The sequence below is a fragment of the Rhinatrema bivittatum genome, chromosome 9 (genome assembly GCF_901001135.1).
Source record: "Rhinatrema bivittatum chromosome 9, aRhiBiv1.1, whole genome shotgun sequence".
NCBI lineage: Eukaryota > Metazoa > Chordata > Amphibia > Gymnophiona > Rhinatrematidae > Rhinatrema > Rhinatrema bivittatum.
In genome coordinates this window covers 42428201-42451422 of record NC_042623.1, presented here as the reverse complement: position 1 = coordinate 42451422, position 23222 = coordinate 42428201, and the positions used below count along the sequence as shown (strand labels likewise).

At 42.7% G+C, this 23222-nt stretch overlaps 1 protein-coding gene across 1 annotated transcript in view; it reads left to right on the top strand.

Moving 5' to 3' along the window:
• Positions 1-23222, top strand: part of RELN (reelin) — a 699179-nt gene that overhangs the window by 618692 nt on the left and 57265 nt on the right. Inside the window, exons 48-54 of the mRNA XM_029615599.1 lie at positions 4073-4250; positions 12712-12905; positions 13878-14134; positions 18921-19075; positions 20127-20341; positions 22463-22640; positions 22988-23163. Of these exons, the coding sequence (XP_029471459.1) occupies positions 4073-4250; positions 12712-12905; positions 13878-14134; positions 18921-19075; positions 20127-20341; positions 22463-22640; positions 22988-23163 (1353 nt within the window). The remainder of the gene's footprint in view (positions 1-4072; positions 4251-12711; positions 12906-13877; positions 14135-18920; positions 19076-20126; positions 20342-22462; positions 22641-22987; positions 23164-23222) is intronic.

The following is a 23222-nucleotide window of genomic DNA, read 5'->3' as shown; positions in this document are numbered from 1 at the left end:
CTGCAAATTTTGCATTGAGGAAACATTTTTAAAAACCCACCACAACAGATATGGATTTGGTATTCACTGACTCTGGACAGCAAAAAAAAATGTCTTTACTATTTTGGAAATGGGTATATACAATTTATAAGCACATACATAGGAACCTTCATTTTCAAGTTAGATTTTATTTATCTTAGAAATTGCAGTGTTATAACAAAACAAGAAATCAGTGGAAAAATGACTTTGTTATAACACATAGGAGAAAAATCTGTGGAAGTCATTTTTCCACTGATATTTTTTTTTTGTTATAACATTGAAATTCCCAGGAAAAATAAAATAAAAACTGAAAATAATGATCCCTACCTGTACAATACAAGTTAACAGTGTCAAGACTTTCACAAACCAATAGAGAAAATATGTACCGCAAACACCTCCAACTGACTGAAGTTTTGAGCAGAAAATAGTAGCGTCAAAGAATTCCTCAGCTCTATATGTCCATAAGTAGTATTTATTAGTTTAAAACAAATAACTTTTGTCACTGAAAGATTATTCTGTGATCCTTTAGTGAAGATCCTTGCAGACTCTCGGGCTCTAGTAGCTGCTGCCCCCCTGCAGATCTTCCCTCTAGATCGCCAAAGTCACTGATGCAGTCTTTGCAACAAAAATAAAGAATTAGGGTCCCCTTCTTCTCAAACTATATTGAATTGAGAAATTCACTGCAGCACCTCCAGCCTCTGAGTTCTAACTGAATAGTCCTCAGAAGGAGAACCACTGCAAACTTTAGTCTTAAAGGGACCTCAGCATTTTTATTAACCTTGAATTGCAGAGAAATCATAATAAGGATTACACAAGAAGAATGTGCAACTTCCAAGTCTCCCTCACTTCCATGGAGCCTACAGTAACTTGTATAAACTTTTAGCAAAATGTGCTTTTTTTTTTTTTTCCTAAAACCTTTTTTTTCCAGAAATAGCTTATCTTCTTTACTATTATGAAATTTTTAATTTCATTTGCAGTGCAGAATCTGCTCCCTTTGAAATGTTCTACCTCCAGCATTGTGTGTCCATTTCAGAGTGGTGTGCCCAGGATTGGCTTACTGATCCACGAAATGGGTGCTCAGACCAGGTCTAATACCCTTGGGGCTGATGCCATAAAGGCCGCTAACGCAATACACGCCTAAGCGTTATAGTGCATATGCTAAATGTCAGCTGATTCACAGACCTGTATTACTAAGGCTTTTCTTTCATTCTATGTCTATGGGCAAAAAAAACCTAAGCCCGATTTTTAAAACCCCTGCGCGCGTAAAATCCAGGGGTTACACGTGTGATCGGGCAGCGCGCATTTTCGAAAGGGCCTGGTCACACGCTTAAACCCTGATACACGCAGAAGTGCCAGGCCAAAGAAAAGAGATAGACTGGGGCGGGGTCTGGGTGGAGTAGGGTGGGGGCGGGCCGGGACAACGCCATTAGACGCTATCATGGGGAAGTGCATGCCAGCAACTGGCCGGCGTGCGGAGTTTACTTACTGCTCCGGTGGAGCAGTAAGTAATGAAACAAAAAAACTTTAGTAGCTAGGTAGGGGTTAGTGGTCGTGGAGGAGAGGAGAGGAGAGGGGAAAAGGTAGGAAGGTTAGGTAGGGGTATAGGGAAGTTCCCTCCCAGCCCGCTCCTTAATTAGAGCAGACTGGGAGGGAACTGGGGAAGGCCTACTTGCAACGCCGTGCATTGCTTTTAAAAATTCCCCCCTACGCACGCGAGTCCCGAACCACAAGGCACATGTGTGCGCAGAATTTAAAATCCGGCGCACATGTGCACGCAGGGAACTTATTTTAAAATATGCGCACGCCAACGTGCGCATGTTATAAAATAGCCAGGTCCTTGTGTGCATGCTGGGAACCGCGCACACCTTTTAAAATCGACCCCCTTGGTGAATCATGCCCTAATTCAGGCATGCACTTGCACACTAAAAATGATTCTGCGGGTGTATGCAAAATATGCAAATAGAATCATAATGAGCTCATTAGCTATTATCACCCTATTCATTAAAGGCTGCAAAATTTACAGGTAAATTTATTAGCTGCTTGAGGTGAGTAATAAATGTTAGTTTGCTGGCACCGCATAGAGCGAGCACTCACCTTCCTACAGTATGCATCACCATCTGGCCATAATCAGGTATCCCCAAAGACTTTCCAGGGAACTGCACAGGATTCAGTAGCAGCCACGTTATTCATTCTGGCTTCTTTTCCATGCCTTATTCTTTATGGACATTTATAATTATGGACAGAAATAATACGGGGCATATCCCCCATGGTCAAGCTCTACATGACTGATTATTACCATTAAGTCTTTATTTCTTTAATTCTTCCTTTCTTTAGCAAAATTTAATTACTCTCCTTTCGATGAAAACATCAAGGCGAGGCACAATATTAAAACAATTTAAAATGCATTAAATCAGATAAAATAACATTCATGAGCAATCGTTTAATGAACTCCAGTCCTATATCACTACTCATCCTTAGCACTAACCTCAGCCTAAATCCTCCTATACTTCAGCACTTTTTCTCTCATGCCTCCAGCACCAACCTCACCAGCTTTGCTAAGCTAAAAAAAAACCTGATTTAAGAACATAAGAACATAAGAACATAAGAAATTGCCATGCTGGGTCAGACCAAGGGTCCATCAAGCCCAGCATCCTGTTTCCAACAGAGGCCAAACCAGGCCACAAAAGCGACAACTTCACCAACTCCCTAAATTTCCAGTAATTCCCTTCCTTCCTGAGTTCCAAGAGCAGTCCATCCCATAAACCTGGGCCATACCAACCAAAAGCTGTGCTAGCTACTGATAGCCTAAGCTCCGTTAATGGTGGTAGCCCCAGAAGAGACTGCTGAAATGATCTCATTGACTGTATGGGCTCATATCTGGTCAACACGCCAGCCAGGTATTCTGGGAGGCACTGATGTACGTATTTAAACACTAATGTCAAAACTGAATCCTGGCCTGTATTGTTAACCTATGCGGGTCATGGAGTGATAGGATTATATTTTCTTGACCTCACTAACAGCCTGGTGGCCATGTTCTGAGGAAGCTATAACCTAACCATTCCTACTTACAGTATAATACAAGAGCGGATGCTGTGGCAAAATCTTTAGAGATAAAATAAGACCACAGTTTCTTAATATGCCTCAGGTCGCAAGAGGAGGCAGGTACAGTCACTACAATTTGGCAAATCATTGACAGTTTGCTGCCTAACTTCACCCCTGTGCTAGATACTGTCTCTTTAGGATGAATCTTCACACCAGCTATTTCTGGAATCATTCTTTACGGCCTCTGCTATCCACTGATACAGTTTCAGCCATCTCTGCTCTAACCACCTAGCAACTGCTCCCAAGCACATTTTTACCTTCCCAATATCAGCAGTTTGGTCAGTTCTAGTATGTGCAAGAACTTGAACATCATCTGCAAACAGACTCACAGACTATTTTCACAGACTGGGCCCTTGCAATTATGGTGCTCCTCCTGCCAGCAAACGTGTTAGCAGGAGTCACAAATCCACTGCAAACTTGCTGAAGCAGATTATTGGGTTTGATGGTGCATGGTGCCATACAAGCTACATGACTCGATCTACATGAGGTCTGTGACACTGTTTGGAAAGTTAGCTGCTGTTGCTAGGGAGGTCAGGAGAATGACTTAGCAGTAAAACATTTCTTTGCTGGAGGCTTAGCCTATTCCAGCTTTTCTGTAAACTTCTCTAATATCTTATTGCACAGTGCAGAATGGGTACAGCTTTCCTTAAGGCTGTCTGCTGAAAGGACAAAGGATTGCTGGCCCTGACACACTACTAGGTGTGATAGTATTTCTAGTAAAGATCCCTGCAAATAAATGCAAATTTCCTTGCATCCACTTACATGTTTACAGAAAGGCGGCTTGGGCTGGTCAAAAACATTCGGATTTGTTTTAAATGATAGGCATGTATGACAGGCATGACATGTGCATGGACAGATGGAAAGCAACAACTGTCTCTTCTTATGTTACTTTACTGAACTTTTTCAGTAATATGTTTAGAACCAAAGTCTCAGGAATGTTTCTCCTTTGCAGGTGCGATGATGCTTGGGGTGGAATTTACTGCGACGAACCAGAGACCTCGCTGCCATCACAGCTTAAAGATAACTTTAATCGAGCTCCGTCCAATCAGAATTGGCTAGTAGTGAATGGAGGAAAGCTAAGTACAGTGTGCGGAGCTGTAGCCTCAGGAATGGCTCTTCACTTCAGCGGGGTCAGTGGTGTTTAACTGTGTATATTCACTCACTATTGTATGTGTGTTTTGTCGGAAAAAAAAAAACCACATACACACCAAATTGTATCTATAATGATGGGATGGCGGGGGTTGTATGTATCTAACCTTCAGCATGCCTTATAATATATACAAAGAAGACAAATTTATTAGAAAGGGATACAAGACATAACAACGATATCTGAATTCAAGAAAGCATGGGATAAATACAGGGAACCTGCGAGGGACGTGATGGGAAATGTAAAGCTAAATTAGTTGGGTGGATGGGCAGACTAGATACACCAGTCCTTTTCTGCCATCATGTTTCCTTGTTTCTGTGTTTCCATTCCCTGAGTGAAGTTTAGTGCTAACTGTTCCCAGAGACAAGAAGCAAAAACTCTTAGAAACAGAGAAAATTGACAGCAGAAAAAGATCATACAGCCCAGCCAGTCTGTCCATCTATCCAATTAATTTAGCATTATAATTCTCATCACTTTCTTAGAGATCTCCTATATTTATTCCATGCTTTCTAGAATTCAGATACTGTTTCTGTCTCCACTGGGAGGCTGTTCCATGCATCCACCACCCTCTCTGTAAAGAAATATTTCCTAAGATTACTCCTGAGTCTGCCTCCTTTCAACCTCATCTCATGACCCCTTGTTCTAGAGTCTCCTTTCTGTTGAAAAAGGCTCATCTCTTATGCATGGACACCTTTGAGATATTTGCCTCTATCATATCTCCCCTATCTCACCTTTTCTCTATGGTGTACATGTTTACATTTTGAGTCTATCTCCATATGTTTTAGAACAAAGACCACTGACCATTTTAGTAGCCACCTTCTGGACCGACTCCATCCTGTTTATATCTTTTTGAAGGTGCAGTCTCCAGCATTGTACACAGTATTCCAAATGAGATCTCACAAGGGTCCTATACAGGGGCAAAATCACCTCCCTTTTTCTGCTGACCATTCCTTTCCTTATGCAGCTAAGCATTTTTCTGGTTTTTACCATCACTTTATATACCTGTTTGGCCACCTTAAGATCATCAGATATAATTACCCCCAGATCCCACTTTTCCTTTATGCTTAGAAGAAGCTGACCTCAAATAATTTACTTTTTCCTTGGACTTTTGCATCCTAAATGCATTGCTCTCCATTTTTTAGCATTAAATTTTAGCTGCTAGACCTTAGACCGTTCCTTGAGCTTCACTAGATCTCTCCTCGTGTTTTTCATACCTCCCTGGCTATCTGCCTCTTCATTCCAGGAGTTTTGTGTGTTTGTATTAAATAGCTAGTCAGAGGGTAGGCAAACACCAGGAGTTTTGTGTGTTTGTATTAAATAGCTAGTCAGAGGGCAGCCAAAAACCAGGAGTTTTGTGTGTTTGTATTAAATAGCTAGTCAGAGGGCAGGCAAAAACCAGGAGTTTTGTGTGTTTGTTTTTCCCTCCCTCCAACCTCTCTCCCACCCACCCCTAGCTCATCCTTTAATTTATAAGCAGGTGACACTTTCTCACTAGAAAAAAAAATAATAATAATCGGCTTTTTAACTTAAATTCAGAAATTCCCCACACCTTATCAAGAGTTTAATCATTCGCTTGTAGGTCACTACCAGATAAATAGTGAATTCACTAATTCATTTAAAGGACCCTCATTGTACGCATTCCTACTCCCATAGCAACCTAAATTTAACTAGGAAATGAACAAATTTAAGATAAAGGCAGCAGTCCAGCAGCAAGAGGTGGGCCTCCCAGTCTTTTGCATTGAGTGTTACATGTGTGATTTTTTTACCCACTGGAGAGAAGTAGTATGCGTGCACCTGTTACAAAGAGTTCCTGTCTCTCAAAGAACGAATCCGATCTCTGAAGGCTAGAGTTACAGACCTGGAGGAGCGGAGGCAAGCAGAGAGGTATATTGATAAGACTTTCAGGGACATAGTAGCTATATCCCAACTCCAGTCTGGAAGCCCGGGTGCTGCCTTGGAGATGGAAAGTCTTTTGAACAGATCATTTCCTGCTAGTGCAGCCGGAAATGATCCTGTAGCAAGGACCTGCTCTCCAGGTGGTGCATTGTCCTCTCACACCGAGGATGTGTCTCCCAGGGCTACTGCCCAGGAGGGAAGGGTTAGGTCGGCCATCATAGTTGGTGATTCAATTATTAGGAATGTAGACAGCTGGTGGATGGTGGGTGTGAGAATCGCCTGGTAACATGCCTACCTGGTGCAAAGCTGGTGGAACTCACGCGTCACCTAGATAGGATTTTAGACTGTGCTGAGGAGGAGCCGGCAGTTGTGGTACATGTGGGCACCAGCAACATTGGTAAATGTGGGAGGGAGGTTCTAGAAGCAAAATTTAGGCTCTTAGGTAGAAAGCTGAAATCCAGAACCTTCAGGGTAGCATTCTCTGAAATCCTCCCTGTTCCACGCACAGGTCCCCAGAGGCAGGCAGAGCTCCGGAGTCTCAATGCGTGGATGAGACGATGGTGCAAGGAAGAAGGATTCAGTTTTGTAAGGAACTGGGGAACCTTTTGGGGAAGGGAGAGTCGTTTCCGAAGGAATGGGCTCAACGTTAACCAGGGTGGAACCAGGCTGCTGGCGCTAACCTTTAAAAAGGAGATAGAGCAGCTTTTAAACTAAATCAAAGGGGAAAGCCGACAGTCGCTCAACAGCACATGGTTCAGAGGGAGGTATCTGCGAAGGATACTAATGAATCATTAGAATTAGAGCATCCCAACAGAGAGTTTCCAATAATAAGAAAAGTAATCCAAGTGTCTATAATTAAAGACTCACCTGAGCTAAAAGATTCCAGTTTATTCCTGACAACTGAAAAGCAGAATGTTAATACAAACAAAAAACACACTTTGAAATGTGTGTATGCTAATGCCAGAAGTCTAAGAAGTAAGATGGAAGAGTAAGAGTATTTAGCAGAGAATGATGATATAGACTTAATTGGCATCTCAGACACATGGTGGAAAGAGAATAATCAATGGGATAGTGCTATACCAGGCTACAAATTATATCGCGATGATAGAGAGGAGCAACTTGGTGGTGGGGTGGCGCTTTATGTCTGGGATGGAATAGAGTTCAACAGGATAAAAATCCTGCAAGAGACTAAATGCACAATTGAATCTTTATGGGTAGAAATTCCTTGTGTGTTGGGGAAAAGTATAGCAATAGGAGTATACTACCGTCCACCTGGCCAAAATGATGAGACGAACAGTGAAATGCTAAGAGAAATTAGGGAAGCTAACCAATAGGGTCATTTATCAAATTGTGTTAGGGCCTTATTGTAGGCATTAGGGCCCTTATACTCGCGATAATGCCATAACGCCTGTGATAAATAACGCATCGCGAGATGCGTATGCAAATTTTAACATTTTTCCTGAAAGGGAGGAGTTTGGGTGGAGTAGGGTGGAGTAAATTAAAATGAGGGATGCTTAGCGTTGCATGCAATACTGTAATGCATGTTATTGCAGGTTTTATCTCTGGAAATAATTACATCTTTTTTTCCTGGCATTATGCTGTGCGATATGCCCGAAATGGGATTTGCACTAAAAATTGCAAATTCCATTTCGGGCAGGAGAGGGGAGGGAGAGAGAGAGAGAGAACCTCTGGAGAGACACACATATTAGTCAACTTTTTATACCACTGTTTGAGGGGCAACTAGTAACTCGAGGTGAGGTTTTGATGGTGGTCTAGGTTTTGAGTGCAGTTTTACATGCACAGTCAAAAGTACGAACAGCACAGTACACATCAGTGAAGATTTGATGTGATTTGGAGTGAGGAAAGGTACACAAAGATGAGATTTGTACAATATACTCTCGACCTAGTTTGATGCATTCCTCACTCCAAATCACATCAAATCTTCACTGATGTCTACTGTGCAGTTTGTACCTCTGAATATGCATGTAAAACTGCTCCCCAAAACCTAGACCACCACCAAAACCTCACCCCGAGTTAGTAGTTGCCCCTCCTACAATGGTATAAATAGTTTACTGTTGTGGAACACGCCCTCAGGCCCTTTTAGGAGCTTGGAGGCGCGGTCCCATCAAAGATAGGATGTGAGCCCTTGGGTCACAGCATGGCTCAGGGAGGAGCCCCAAGACACACCACAAGAGGTGGGCCAGTACGAGCACGGGTGGAGCGGGAGTGAGGCTGGAGCGAAGACAAGGTGAGGATTATCTGGAACAAGGCAGGCTCAGGCCTCCGCTGGACGTACACGCACTAATGAGATCCAGCAACGCAATGCTGATCTCGAAAGTAGCCCTCCGGCCACTCGATAGCCCTTCTGGACCCGCCGCTTGGGAACAACGAGTACTTGAGGCCAGACAGAGGCTGAGGGCAGGAACATGAAGACTCTGGCGAAGACTCAGGATACTCGGAGGATTCAGACGTAGACTGGACTTGGATACTCAGACAAGGACTAAGATACTCAGAAGACTCGGACAAGGATTCAGGTTTCTCAGAAGTTTCAGGCAAAGATTCAAGAGTCAGGCGAAAGTACTGGGTGAGAACTGCATCGCAGCACACCCTACAGAGCTGCCCATGGCTGACCACGGACCACGCTGAACGCGAAGCAGACTCCAGGTGAAGACATGGAACTTGAGACTGGAACATGAAGATTCAGTAGAGGCCTGCACCGGGGCGTGCCCTACACAGCCACCTGTGGCTGGTCACAGACCACACTGGAGTGGAGCAGGTTCTGGCAGAGTCTTAGGCATGGTTGGAAGCAGGCACAAGGGAACTCCATAGACCAGGACAGGATTCAAGACTCAGGATACTCAGAAACGAAGCATTAAAAACAGAAGTCTCCCAGAGGCTTGCGCTGCAGACGAGAAGAAGGCCTTGTACCACGAAGCGCCCTATACAGCCTTCCCGTGGGCTGGACAGACAAGGGACCTGGGAACTGGATGAAGAGCTGAAGATGAGATGGACGAAGTCAAGACAGGAACATTGGACATCAGGAATATGGAACATGACACCTCAGGACACGGGACATCAAGAACATCAGGAACCGAAGACAGGCAACGAGGGAGCTCCAACGAGGGATGAGACCAGAAACATCAAGGAGACGAGGTTCAGGAACACAAAGAACATGGAACGAAGATCCATTAAGGCACAGGAGACCACGGAAGACCTGGATCAGAAGGAAGATCACAGACACTGTGCAAACCCAATGCGAAGGCCCTGAGGAATGGTAGCAAGGCCCTTTTATAGAGCTAAAGAAGGAACACGATGATGATCTCATCCGTAGGGCCGCGGGGCTTTTCCTGCCGTTGGCCCTTTAAATATCAATGAGATGTGTGCACCCATGCCTATGGTGAGGCCAGGAAGAAGCAGAAGCCTGTGGTGGCGTCCTGCCACGAGGGAGGCCAGGCAGGCAGCGGCAGCCCTGCTACAAAGAAAGGAACAGGCAGCAGGAGCGGCTCCGCGCCGCGAAGAAATCCTGGCTGCAGCTAAGAACTGCGAAGCAGCAGGAAGAACAGTCCGGGAGGCGGCACTAGGACCGCGGGGAGCACCAGCAACACAGCAGCCTCGGGCCGCGCTCAAAAACGGTGTCGGCGGCCTGGCTGGAGAAGGTAGGTGGGGGACTGCCCACGGCTCGCGGGCAGAACCATAACATTACTTATATAGGAGCCTTATAAAGAGTCTCTTGCTTTCTTTCTCTCTCTCTCACATTTCAGTATCTCAAAAATTACCCTAATCACACCCCTTTTTTTTTATCGTGGGCGCTATTCATGCGAAATTTAGAGCAAAATGATAAATCTAGGTCCAAATTGGTAGTGCAGCAATAATGGGAGATTTCAGTTACCCCAAGATTGACTGGATAAGTGAAACATCAGGATATGCTATAGATATAAAGTTCCTGGATGGAATAAATGAAAGTTTTATGGAGTAATTGGTTCAGGAACCAATAAGAGAGGGAGCAATTTTAGTGGAGTGCACAATTTGGTAAGAGAGCTAACAATGGTGGGGCCACTTGGCAGTAGTGATCATAATATGATCAAATTTGAATTAATGACTGGAAAGGGGACAATAAGTAAATCCACAGCTCTTGCACTAAACTTTCAAAAGAGAAACTTTGATAAAATATGAGAAAAATATTTTTTGAAAAACTGAAAGGTGCAGCTACAAAGGGCAATAGGCATGGACATTGTTAAAAAAAATTCCATCTTAGAAGTGCAGTCCAGATGTATTCCATGCATTAAGAAAGGTGGAAGGAAAGTCAAACTGGCATGGCTAAAAAGTGAGGTGAAAGAGGCTATTTTAGCCAAAAGATCTTCATTCAAAATTGGAAGAAGGATCCATCAGAAGAAAATAGAATAAAGCATAAGCATTGGCAAGTTAAATGTAAGACATGGATAAGACAGGCTAAGAAAGAATTTGAAAAGAAGTTGGCCGTAGATGCAAAAACTAATAATAAAAACTTTTTAAAATATATCAGAAGCAGAAAGTCTGCAAGGGAGTCAGTTGGACCGTTAGATGTTTGAAGGGTAAATGGGACACTTAGGGAAGATAAGGCCTTTGTGGAAAGACTAAACAAATTATTTTCTTCAGTGTTTACTGAAGAGGATATTGGGGAGATATCCATTCCAGAGACAGTTTTCAAGGTTGATGATTCAGATGAAATGAACCAAATCACGATGAACCTGGAAGATGTGGTAGGCCAGATTGACAAAATAAAATGTAGTAAATCACCTGGACCGGATGGTATACACCCCAGGGTTCTGAAAGAACTAAAAAATGAAATTTAAGACCTATTTCAATTAATTTGTTTCCTATCATTAAAATCTTCCATTGTACCTGAAGACTGGAATGTGGCCAATGTAACCCCAATATTTAAAAAGGGCTCCAGGGGTGATCCGGGAAACTATAGACTGGTGAGCTTGATTTTAGTGCCAGGAAAAATCGTGGAAACTGTTGTAAGGAATAAAATCATAAACATTTAGATAGACATGGATTAATGGGATACAGCCAGCATGGATTTACCCAAGGAAAGTTTTCCTCACAAATCTCCTAAATTTTTTTGAATGGGTTGAATAAAAATGTGGACAAAGGTGACCCGTAGATGTGGTGTATTTGGATTTTCAGAAGGCATTCGACAAAGTCCCTTCTGAGAGGCTGCTAAGAAAACTAAAATGTTATGGGATAGGAGGCGATGTCCCTTTGTGGATTGCAAACTGGTTAAAAGACAGGAAACAGAAAAGTAGGATTAAAAGGTCTGTTTTCACAGTGGAAAAAGGTAAATAGTGGAGTGCCTCAGGGATCTGTACTTGGACCGGTGCTTTCTAATATATTTATAAAAGTGGTATGACAAGTGAAGTGAACAAATTTGCGGATAACACAAAATTATGCAGAGTAGTTAAATCTCAAGTGGATTGTGATAAATTGCAGGAGGACCTTGTGAAACTGGAAGATTGGCTTCCAAATGGCAGATGAAATTTAATATGGGCAAGTGCAAGGTGATGCATATAGGGAAAAATAACCATTGTTGTAGTTATACAGTGTTAGGTTCTATCTTAGGATTACCACCCAGGAAAGAGATCTAGGCATCATAGTGGATAATAGATTGAAATCGTCCGCTTAGTGTGCTGTGGCGGTGAAAAAAGCAAACAGAATGTTATGAATTATTAGGAAGAGAATGGCAAATAAAATGGTGGATGTCATAATGCCTCTGTATCGCTCCATAGTGAGACCGCACCTTGAATACCGTGTGCAATTCTGATCGCCGCATCTCAAAAAAGATATAGTTGCACTGGAGAAAGTACAGAGAAGGGCGACCAAAATGATAAGGGGCATGGAACGGCTCCCCTATGAGGAAAGGCTAAAGAGGTTAAGGCTGTTTAGTTTGGAGAAGAGACATCTGAGGGGAGATATGATTGAGGTCTACAAAATCATGAAAGGACTTCAACTGGTTAATTGAAATTGATTACTTACTCTCTCAGATAATAGAAAAACTAGGGGGCTCTCCATGAAATTAGCAAGTAGCTCATTTAAAACAAACCAAAGAAAATTCTGTTTCACTCAGCGCATAGTTAAGCTCTGGAATTCATTGCCAGAGGATGTGGTTACAGCATTTAGTGTAACTGGGTTTAAAAAATGTTTGGAAAGGTTCCTAGAGGGAAAATCCATAAACTACTATTAATTAATAAGCAATAGCAGATCTATTTAATTTTTGGGTACTTGCCAGGTTCTTGTGGCCTGGTTTGGCCTCTGTTGGAAACAGGATGCTGGGCTTGATGGACCCTTGGTCTGACCCAGTATGGCAATTTCTTATGTTCTTATGTTCCTTTAACCACACAATGGTCAGTGAGAGCTCTTAGCTATCGTGATAGGTGGATAGTATAACTGTATTTAACGAGGCCTCCTCCTCCTCCCAAAGGAGTCGTCAAGAACAAGTTCTATTTTACAATTGCCCTATGTACAGGCCAAGCTATTAACATACACCCTTGCGTTGTTTTTCTCTTCAGGGTTGCAGCCGTTTGTTAGTCACAGTGGATCTGAACCTCACTGATGCTGAGTTTATCCAGTTCTATTTCATGTACGGATGTCTGATAACTCCTAACAGCCGTAACCAAGGAGTCCTTCTTGAGTACTCCGTGAATGGAGGCATTACCTGGACCCTCTTAATGGAGATTTTCTATGACCAGTACAGCAAACCTGGGTATGTGCAATTAAACATATTATTCCAGTAACTGCTGTGGTTCCCAATTCTTTCCTGTGCATTTTTCTTTCTGTTCTCTGTTTTATCATTTTATTTATTTTTATTTATTTATGTTAAAAGCTTTTATATACCGCTATTTGGATATGACCGTCATAACGGTTTACACTATTTAAAATTATCAGACAAATATCAAACAGTACAAAATTAAAAAAAACAAAACGACATTCTTACTTTTTAAAATTAAGTAACTATTACAATTTAAAATCAAATTTAGATTCATTCATCTAAACATTCATCCTGTTTGCAGTCTCAACCCAAATAGTGCATCCATTTATAATATTCCATGATTGGTTATATTTTAATGACAAGCAGACAGTCAGTAAAGGTTACCATAGGTATTAAAGTACGCTGTGTTTTTTAGAATCCGGTTGTTGGGTTAGTAGTACCTGAAGTTTTTAAAGCAGTCTTTGGAAGAAAGGAACTCGCTTGGCCCTTTACCATGAGAACATTCATTATTTACTGCCGCAGTTCTCTCACTGTTTTTATTTTCTTTTACTGTTAGTTCGGTCATCTTCAGTTCTATCCTGTACAATTAGAACGTTCTATATGCCGAAGGGTTTCTTCCATTCTGTGCATACAGCAAAACATTTGGAAACAGCACCTGTGAAGTTTTTGTAATTACATATAATAACCTAAGCTGCACTGGCTGTAATAAATCTCTGTACCCCTTGTGCCCATGGATATATCTCAGGTTAGAAATGGTTCTAGCTCTCTACATTTATTTTGGTTAACTGACATTACTAAATGGCACTATGATCATTCCAATTTTTGGCGTATTTTTTTTTTAGGGCTACGGTATTATGTTTCCATCCAAGTCCTAATATATCTTAGAACCACTGAACCTGGGTGCCCCCGTTCCCTGTTGCCTCCTGTCCTTTCCTGTGATGTTTTTCTGTCCTCATTCCCTTGTAGCTTTGTCAACATTCTTCTGCCTCCCGATGCCAAAACCATCGGGGCTCGTTTCCGCTGGTGGCAGCCGAAGCACAACGGGATAGAGCAGAATGACTGGGCCCTGGACAACGTGCTGATATCGGGCTCGGCGGATCAGAGGACGGTGATGCTGGACACCTTCAGCAGCGCCCCCCTTCCGCAGCACGAGCGCTTCCCAGCGGACGCAGGCCCCGTCGGAAGGATCGCTTTTGATATGTTTGGGGAAGACAAAAGCACAGGTAAAAGCGCGCCCTACTTGACACATGACACCCTGCAGAGGAGTGGGCTGGCAGTGGCCTTCGTTTACAGTGCTCCGAACGCTGCCCAGCCCTTGAGGCTGAGTGACACTTGTCAGATAGCGCCACCAGGACAGAGGAGAAGATGCCCCTTTCAGGCCAGTGCCCGTAGACAGCTGTCTGCTCTGACTCATGGAAAACACAGACCTGCAGATTGTACAGATAAGTCATTGATATACCCTGTTCAGCGTCTTTATAATGGAATAGCTTTTTTTTTTTTGCTGGATGATTTCATTTTTGAGCTGTTTACTTCCTTTGTGAGATAGCGCAGTTTCCAATTCATGCTGTTGTCTGTGGCTTGGACAGCGCATCTCCTAACACGTCCGAGTTCACTGAACACACTGTTGTCGGCACCAGAGGCAAATTTGATGATTTGAACTAATTCCACAGGCTTCTGCCAGAATTCCCAACAAAACATTTGTTTCATGTTTTGCAGATATTTGCTAACCAAGTTGAAATAGCTGCTGTGGAAATATGTTCCACTTTATGGCCAGCATAAAAAAAAAAAAATGATAGGAAAATGTGTGATTATGCTAATTTGTTAGCAAATATTTTCTTTCTTGGCCAGAAGCTAATGTTTGTCCTGCTGGTCACGCCAAGTATTTAAATGTGACAGACGCAAGTCCAGAAGCGGCTGCATGTGTTGCATACACCTCAAGGTTGGAAAAGCTACTAACAAAATAACCCGCTCCTGACGCAGCAGCAGAGTATAGGAGAGCGAATAAGCCTGCTCAGCTTACTTCCTGAGAGAGGGAAGACTCAGGCTTGCTAGCTCTTCCTTGTTAAAAGGGAGGCTCTCTTCCATCTGACAGAAGCCTTGGCATTTTTTCATTTATTACATAGAAACATAGAAACATAGAAATGACGGCAGAAGAAGACCAAACGGCCCATCCAGTCTGCCCAGCAAGCTACGCACTTTATCCATTTTTTTTCCCCCTTTTTCTCTCTCCCACCTGTTACTGTTGGCTTCCAGTACCCTCCAGCCCTAATTCCCCTCCACCCCACCACTAATGTAGAGAGCAGTGCCGTATCTGCATCCAAGTGAACATCCAGCTCAATTAGGGGTAGCAACCGCTGTATCAAGCAGGCCACACCCCTGCCCCATACTCTTACCCACCCCTGGTTTTTTTTTGTTTGTTTGTTTTGTTGTTTTGTTTTTTTTTTGGAGATGGCAGCCCTCCATCCTTCCACTCCGTGAAGGTGGAATACCAACCACTGGCATCCCGCTCCATGAATGCCTCTGTGGATACTGCCGCTCCGTGCAGTGTTTTGCTGCCTCCTCTTTATTCACGCCCTCTAGACTTGATGGATCCACAGTGTTTATCCCACGCCCCTTTGAAGTCCTTCACAGTTTTAGACTTCACCACTTCCTCCGGAAGGGCATTCCAGGCATCCACCACCCTTTCTGTGAAGAAATACTTCCTGACATTGGTTCTTAGTCTTCCTCCCTGGAGCCTCAGCTCGTGACCTCTGGTTCTGCTGATTTTTTTCTGATGGAAAAGGTTTGTCGTTGTCTTTGGATCATTAAAGTTTTTCAAGTATCTGAAAGTCTGAATCATATCACCCCTGCTCCTCCTTTCCTCCAGGGAGTACATATTTAGATTCTTCAATCTCTCCTCGTATGTCATCCGATGAAGACCCTCCACCTTCCTGGTCGCCCTTCTCTGTACCGCTTCCATCTTGTCTTTGTCTCTTTGTAGATACGGTCTCCAGAACTGAACACAGTACTCCAGGTGAGGCCTCACCAAGGACCTGTACAAGGGGATAATCACTTCCCTTTTCTTACTCGATATTCCTCTCTCTATGCAGCCCAGCATTCTTCTGGCTTTTGCTATCGCCTTGTCGCATTGTTTCGCAGACTTCATATCATTAGACACTATCACCCCAAGGTCTCTCTCCTGCTCCATGCACATCAGCCTTTCCCCCCCCATCGAATACAGTTCATTCAGATTTCCACTCCCCATATGCATGACTTTGCAGACTTCTTGGCATTGAATCTCAGCTGCCATATCTTCGACCACTCTTCCAGTTTCCTTAAATCCCGTCTCATTCTCTCCACTCCTTCCGGCGTGTCCACTCTGTTGCAGATCTTAGTGTCATCCGCAAAAAGACAAACCTTACCTTCTATCCCGTCCGCAATGTCGCTCACAAAGATATTGAACAGGACCGGTCCCAACACCGATCCTTGCGGTACACCACTTAAAACCGCTCTCTCTTCAGAGAAAGTTCCATTTACCATCACACATTGTCTTCTGTCCGTCAACCAGTTTGCAATCCAGGTCACCACCTCGGCACTCACTCCTAAGCTTCTCGTTTTATTCACCTGATTTTAATCTGGTTTTATTCACCTGAAATTTAATCTGGAAATTTATTCCAGATTAAATTTCCCTTACTCCAATGAACTTCCATTACAAATTAAGGTATCAGGCTTTTAAAGAAAATTTTCCTGCCTTATACCTCCCTCTGATAAAGGGGTAGATTTTAAAAGGTGCGTGTGTGCGTCCATGCGTGCGCACTTCCTGGCGCACGCGTACATGGACGTGCCAATGTTAGAACATGCTGCATCGGTGCGCGCATGTTATAAGATCCCATGGCTGCGCGCACATGCGTGCGGGATTTTATAGTCCGCGCACGCATGTGCGGGTGGTGCGCGCGCGGATTATAAGATTACGCGCGGTGACGCAATTGGGCCTCCCCAGATCCCTACCTCCCCTCCCCATGCTCCTTCCCTCTATACCCTCTCCTCCCCACGATTTATTTATTATTTATTTATTTGTTTGTTTGTTTTATATACCATCAGTCTGAAGCAGTTTCAATGGTGTACACTGAATTATATAGAAAAACCTATATTATATTACAATAAAGCAAATTTTAAAAATTAATCAGAATAAAACATTAATTATTTGCTACATAATAAAATTAAATTCAAAATAAAATACAAAAATTTTAACTAATATGGTAAAAATATAGATTTAAACTTGAGAAAAAATAAAATAAGATAAAAACCAATAAATTAAAATAAAATAAAATAAAATGAAACAATATAAAAACACACATAGGCCAGATATTATAGCTTTAAGCGCAACAAAACAGCCAGAATTAGGGATTATTGCTTTCCCTTTTTATTGTTTCGTTACTTACTGCTCCGTTGGAACAGAAGCAACTTGCGCGCGCTGGCCAAATTCGCCCAGCACATATAAGGCCCGGCCACGCGCGTAAACCCCAGGATTTACGTGCACAGGGGTTTACAAATCTACCCGAAACTTTCACAAATTGGGTTGTAAGAAGGCTGCTGCTTAGACAGTGAGAGACCAAAAACAGTCTCTGGCTATGAATTGTACAGATAACAGCCTCTGCAGACGAGGAGGTCCAGCGCTGGAGCTGGACGTAGAGAATCAAAGCAATGGGAGAGTTAGGCCAGGAACAAAACCTGCAAAGGGTGGAGTCCTCCCACAGATATGAACTTAATTATTATTATTAATAATATTTATTTATTGAACTTAATATACCACAAGCATAATATAAATCAAAACATACAGTCAAGGATAGGCAGTAATAAATAAATGCATAAACAAACCCCACAAGGAAATAATAATAACAGTCAGCCTCAGCAATCAAATGCCTGGCTAAGAATAAAAACAAGTTTTAACTGTTTTCCAGAATTTCATATAATTTGATTCTGAATGGATATGCAAGGGGAGGGCTTTCCAGAGTTGCAGGGGCTTGGTAGCTGAAAGCTGTCTCCCTAGTGCCTTCCAGGCTAATAAAAGATGAAGGAGGGAGGTGCAGCCAGGATAGAGCTGTCATTCTGTGGCAGAGCAGAGTGGGGGTTTTTTTGTTTTTTTTTCAGAGTCATGCAATGAAGGAGGGCCTGCATTTCCTGGGGAGTTAGCAAAATAAATAGATGATGTCGAGGAGAGATTTCCGTACCTCTTCCCCCAGTAAGCAATAATGGCAGGTGACTAATTCTGAGGGCTGTGCTATTATGAAGGTAAAATATAACCGTTAAAATTTTTGAAAACCTGTTTTGTATTGGGAAACATTTTGATTCTGTTTTTGTTTTTTAACTTTTTTCCAAGCAACTGAATATGTTTATTGCTGATTATCTGCACAGAGGTCATCTCCATTTTAGTATGCGACTGATAGCTAAAACAGTCAGGAAACACCAAATGCACTCTCTAACCACTTACTTGTTTTGCAGTGATGCACTTTCCACCTTTTGTTTTATTTTTGTCTCATGTTCCTACTTCTTCATCCTGGGCTGATTACCCAGGCGACACTAGTCCCTCAAAGGGTCTCAGCTTCCTCTGTACCTGACTCAGGGCCACTTTGTTTAACCAGCAGGGATTTCCGTTGCAGTGGTAACTGCCCTCTCTCTGCCGGGGTCCATAGCATCTTCACTGAAACAAATCTCCAGGGCCATCCCTGGGGAGGGGGGGGGGGGTGGCGAAGAGAGGCGACTGCTCCCGGGATCCGCACCACTGTTATAGCCCCCATCCCCAACACTATAATTTCAGTGTTCCTCTTAAGTTCAGCCCTGCAAGCCTCCGCTGTGTTAGTGCCAATGATCAGGAGATACACTGTATGAACGACGCTACTGCTGAGCTACAGGGACAGGTGCATTAACCATTGTTATTGTGTGTGTGGTTTCAATTAATAGCTTAGTTGGGTTAGTTGCACATCTGCAAGCGGAACAGTAATTTATTTTTTTTTGTGGATTGATTTTAAGTGAATGAGCATTGGCTCTTCCACGACGACTGCACTATTGAAAGATTCTGCGACTCGGCTGACGGGGTTATGATTTGCGGTAGCCATGATGGAAGGGAAGTCTATGCGGTCACCCATGACCTCACTCCTGCTGAGGGCTGGATAATGCAGTTCAAGGTAAAATCCCGATCACAAACTTTTCTTAGGTACAGTAACTGTTATACTAGCTCAACTAACATGTACCATATGCGGGATTTTATCCTTCTTTTTTCAAAAAAGAAAATAAAGTTACCCTCAAAGATTTAGGTTCAGATTTTAGGAAATGTGAGTTACATTATAGCAAATTATAATAATGGTGTAACTGTTTCCTTTATAATTAGGATTTCTATATATTTTTAGGTCGGAAAAGACTAAGGATAGATTTGAATAGATACGCGCGCGTGTCCATGTGCTCGCTACTCGGTGCGCACACACAGACGCGAGCATGTTATAAAATTGGGGGTCGGCGCGCGCAAGGGGGGTGCACAATTGTGCACCTTGTGCGTGCCAAGCTGCAATGCCTTCCCCCGTTCCCTGCCCCTGGGGCTGAAGTAAGTTGCGCGCGCCGGCCAAGCAGCAAATGGCCGCTGTGCAGGGAGCCTCTGACCCTGCCCAAATTAGCCCAGCGCGCGTAACCTTTTGAAAATATGCCCCTTACTGAGGTAACCCTTATTTTATACCTCGTATTTATTGATTTGTAGTTTGTTTTTAGAGAAACCAAACGTCAGTGAGTCAAAAGAGGAACTGACTCACCACCTTTCTTATGACCTGGAACCATTTGATAGTTCTTTTTATGTAACACTCCCAACTGAAATATTAAACGTATTTAAACTGCTATTTCCTGTTTGGGGGAAATAATACAAATAATTTATGTGGATAAGCATGTGGCTTGATTATTGTCCCCTCCCTCTCCGCCCCCCTCTTAATGCCGGTAAAAGATTGCGCACTACTTTTGCCCAGGTGGAGAAAGTGCCAGGGTTAGGCCGGGAGAGGGAAAGAACCCAGGCTGATTATACTTTGCACCCGCTCCCAAAAACATTTGTTTGCAGGCCTGTAGGATTTCAAAATTGCCTTCTTAGTTGAGAGTAGTCTTCTTATTACAAAATAAAAAATGACCTGCATTGATTTACAAATATAATATTATTCACATATAGCGTCAAATGTAAGCCCGGCTTTCTTTCTGCATTAGATTTCTGTTGGCTGCAAAACTTCTGAGAAGATTGTACAAAATCAAGTACATGTCCAGTATTCCACGGACTTCGGTGTGAGCTGGAGCTACTTAATGCCCCAGTGCTTGCCCGCTGACCCCAAATGCTGTGGCAGCGTCTCCCAGCCTTCTGTGTTCTTTCCAACCAAAGGATGGAAGAGGGTCATCTACTCGCTACCTGACAACCTGATTGGCAAGTAAGTTATAAAAACAGGGAGGAAGGGAAATGAGGATAGAGAATAAAACTACTGCCTGTAACATCGACAAAAACCTGGAAAGACACCAAGTTTGAACGAGAAAATGCGAGACAGTGTATGAGAAATCGGTTCTGAGAAATCTAAAAATACAGCTATCTATTGCATTCTTACTTTGTTCAGTCAGGGTGCAAATGCTGCTAAATATAAGAAGTTAGGTAGTTATGTGGTAAATTCACATTAATTAGAGTGCTTTCAGGTTCACTCACCTTAAATTGTGGTTATGTTGTGCCTAAATTCTGAGAGCAAATTGAAAGGTTTGTTTGCAGCAAATGGTAAGGTGTGTTCACTTTTAAATATATATCAAAATAAAGTGAATGGTAGTGGAAGCCAGGGACACAAATAAAATACAGCAGTTAAGATAATGCAGCAGTTCAACAAAGCTGAGAAATAGACAACACAAGTCCCTTTTTATAAATGTTTAACCATCAATAGTGGCCAGTCATAATAGGCACTGGCCACTGTTGATGGCTAAATATTTATAAAAAGGGACTTGTGTTGTCTATTTCTCAGTCTATCTTGTCCTTTTTTCACCTTTGAATATTTGAGTTTAATGACCCTTAGACCAGTCGGTCAGTGAGCCTGCACTCCACTGGCTGCTCCGTGACTGGACCCTGTGCCAGTCCAAGAACAAACAGAAAACAGAGACGTAGCAAAGCAAAATCTTAGCAATACATTTGGTCCCTCTTAAAAGGCTTTTTAAAAAGAATTTGAAATTAGCTAAGTTTCCCCCTCAGGTGGTTTAGTGATATTTAGAATATGCCACAGAAGACGTGCAGAACAATTCAGGATTGTCAAAAAGACTTCTGATGCAGGTTTCCTTTCCAAGGAGTAGAACTGTCACTAGGTTAGCAGGTGTTTATTATATTAATGGAGGGCAGGGGACCTGGTAAGAACGGATAAGAATGTACTGTGCAAGGACTGATAAGATATGTTAGAATATCTTATGTAGGTTAGGATATCTGATGTCGAAGATCTGCATGACAAGAAAGCCACTGGAAAATCAGCTTACAACCCTAGAGAAGAAAGCGAGGAGGGTAACCTGCACACATCAGCAATTACCACCCTGAACACCCTGCTGGGCAGACCGGATGGACCACTTGGTCCATATTTGGTGTCACTTACTGTGTTACTATGTCATCAAACATGAGGGCCTGCAGGGGGCAAGGGCAGCCAAAGGGGATTATTTGCCTCCCTTCCTCCCTGGCATGGAGAGGACAATTTTCAAAGCTGTTTATCATAGGTAAATCATGCTTTGTGCAAGTAAGCTGAGTGTCCGAAAATTGCCCTAGTTTAATACAACCAAAGTAAAAGTAGATGAATTGTTCCACAGTGCACATACTTTTAGCCACATTCAGAGACATTCCCAGGGGCATTTTTACGTCAAGAGAGAAAATGTGCATACGTAGATTGCATTTTCAAACCTACAAAAGTTATTTTCCATGAACAAAGCACCTGCGGAAAAAGCTGATGCAAAATGTCCATGGTGACAATAGTTTGTACTTGTGAATTTTTGCTTTGAAAATTTGTGCAAAATCTGTGAGTAAAAATCAACTGCAGATTTTGTCCCGGTATGGGCAGTTTGAAAATTGCCCCCTTGCATGATTAATTTTGATTTTGTAACTATTTATTTTGATTTTGGTTTTGTAGCTCATTTATTATTTTTATCTCCCCCAACCTGAAAGATTTTCTGCTGGCACTCATTGTCATCAAAGGATGTTGACATTTGCATGCCAATGAGGATACAGCTATTCTGGGAACTAGAAAACTTTCTGCAGAATGCTAAGGCTTTTTTTTTTTTTAAATGTGTGCTTAGGTCGTTTATGTGGCCACTAGATAGCTGAAATCTTAGGGGAGGTGGTGTTTACTTTTTTAAAAAGATATAATGAAAAATTGAGAGCCTTTCATAATATTTAATTAACATCTTTCTATTGCTAAAGTTGTTTTGTTTTTTTTAATTCTTTTTGGGGTCTAAAATGTTTAGGTGCGTGCAATTGAAAATCTTCATGGTAATAATTCTCTCTGCGTAAAGGTAATATGCTTTCTTCTGCATTTATTGTAAAGCCCTGTGAGGTTTAGATTCTACCAGAAGTATTCGGATATGCAGTGGGCCATCGATAACTTCTACCTGGGTCCTGGTTGTTTGGACAACTGTAGAGGCCATGGAGATTGCCTGAAGGAACAGTGCATTTGTGATCCTGGATACTCTGGTTCAAACTGCTACCTTACTCATACTTTAAAGGTATTGTAGTCTAAACCTTATTTTCCTCGTAGTGAAGAAGCAAGGTTAGGAAAGTCACAGAAAGCCATCGTTTGTGTAACAGGCGCTCAGAAGTACTCTATGGCATTTGAATTTACGTAGGTACCGCTTTCCTTTCCCAGCTTAAAAGTGAAGGATATTTGGGAGATAGAGCTGGGAAAACGGGATTTGAACTCGGTTCTTGGTTGCCCCGTATAGTTGTGAGACCCAGTAAGCCAGTTGTCCCCCATTGACACATGACGGGGGAGCGCCTTCAGCACCACTGCTTTGTAAAGGCGTTCTTCTGATCAACAACGCAGTCCTGACTGACTCCTAACTCATTTTTCCAGACTTTCTTGAAGGAGCGCTTTGACAATGAAGAGGTAAAGTCGGACTTATGGCTGTCTGTGGAAGGTGGAAAGGCTTGCACGGAGTGTGGGATTCTCGCAGAAGACACAGCCCTTTATTTCGGTGGCGCCACAGTGCGGCAGGCGGTCACACAAGACTTGGACTTAAGGGGTGCCAAGTATGTAACACTATCTTACAGCATTTTAACAATCTTAAGTTAATAGTAGTAGCCTACCA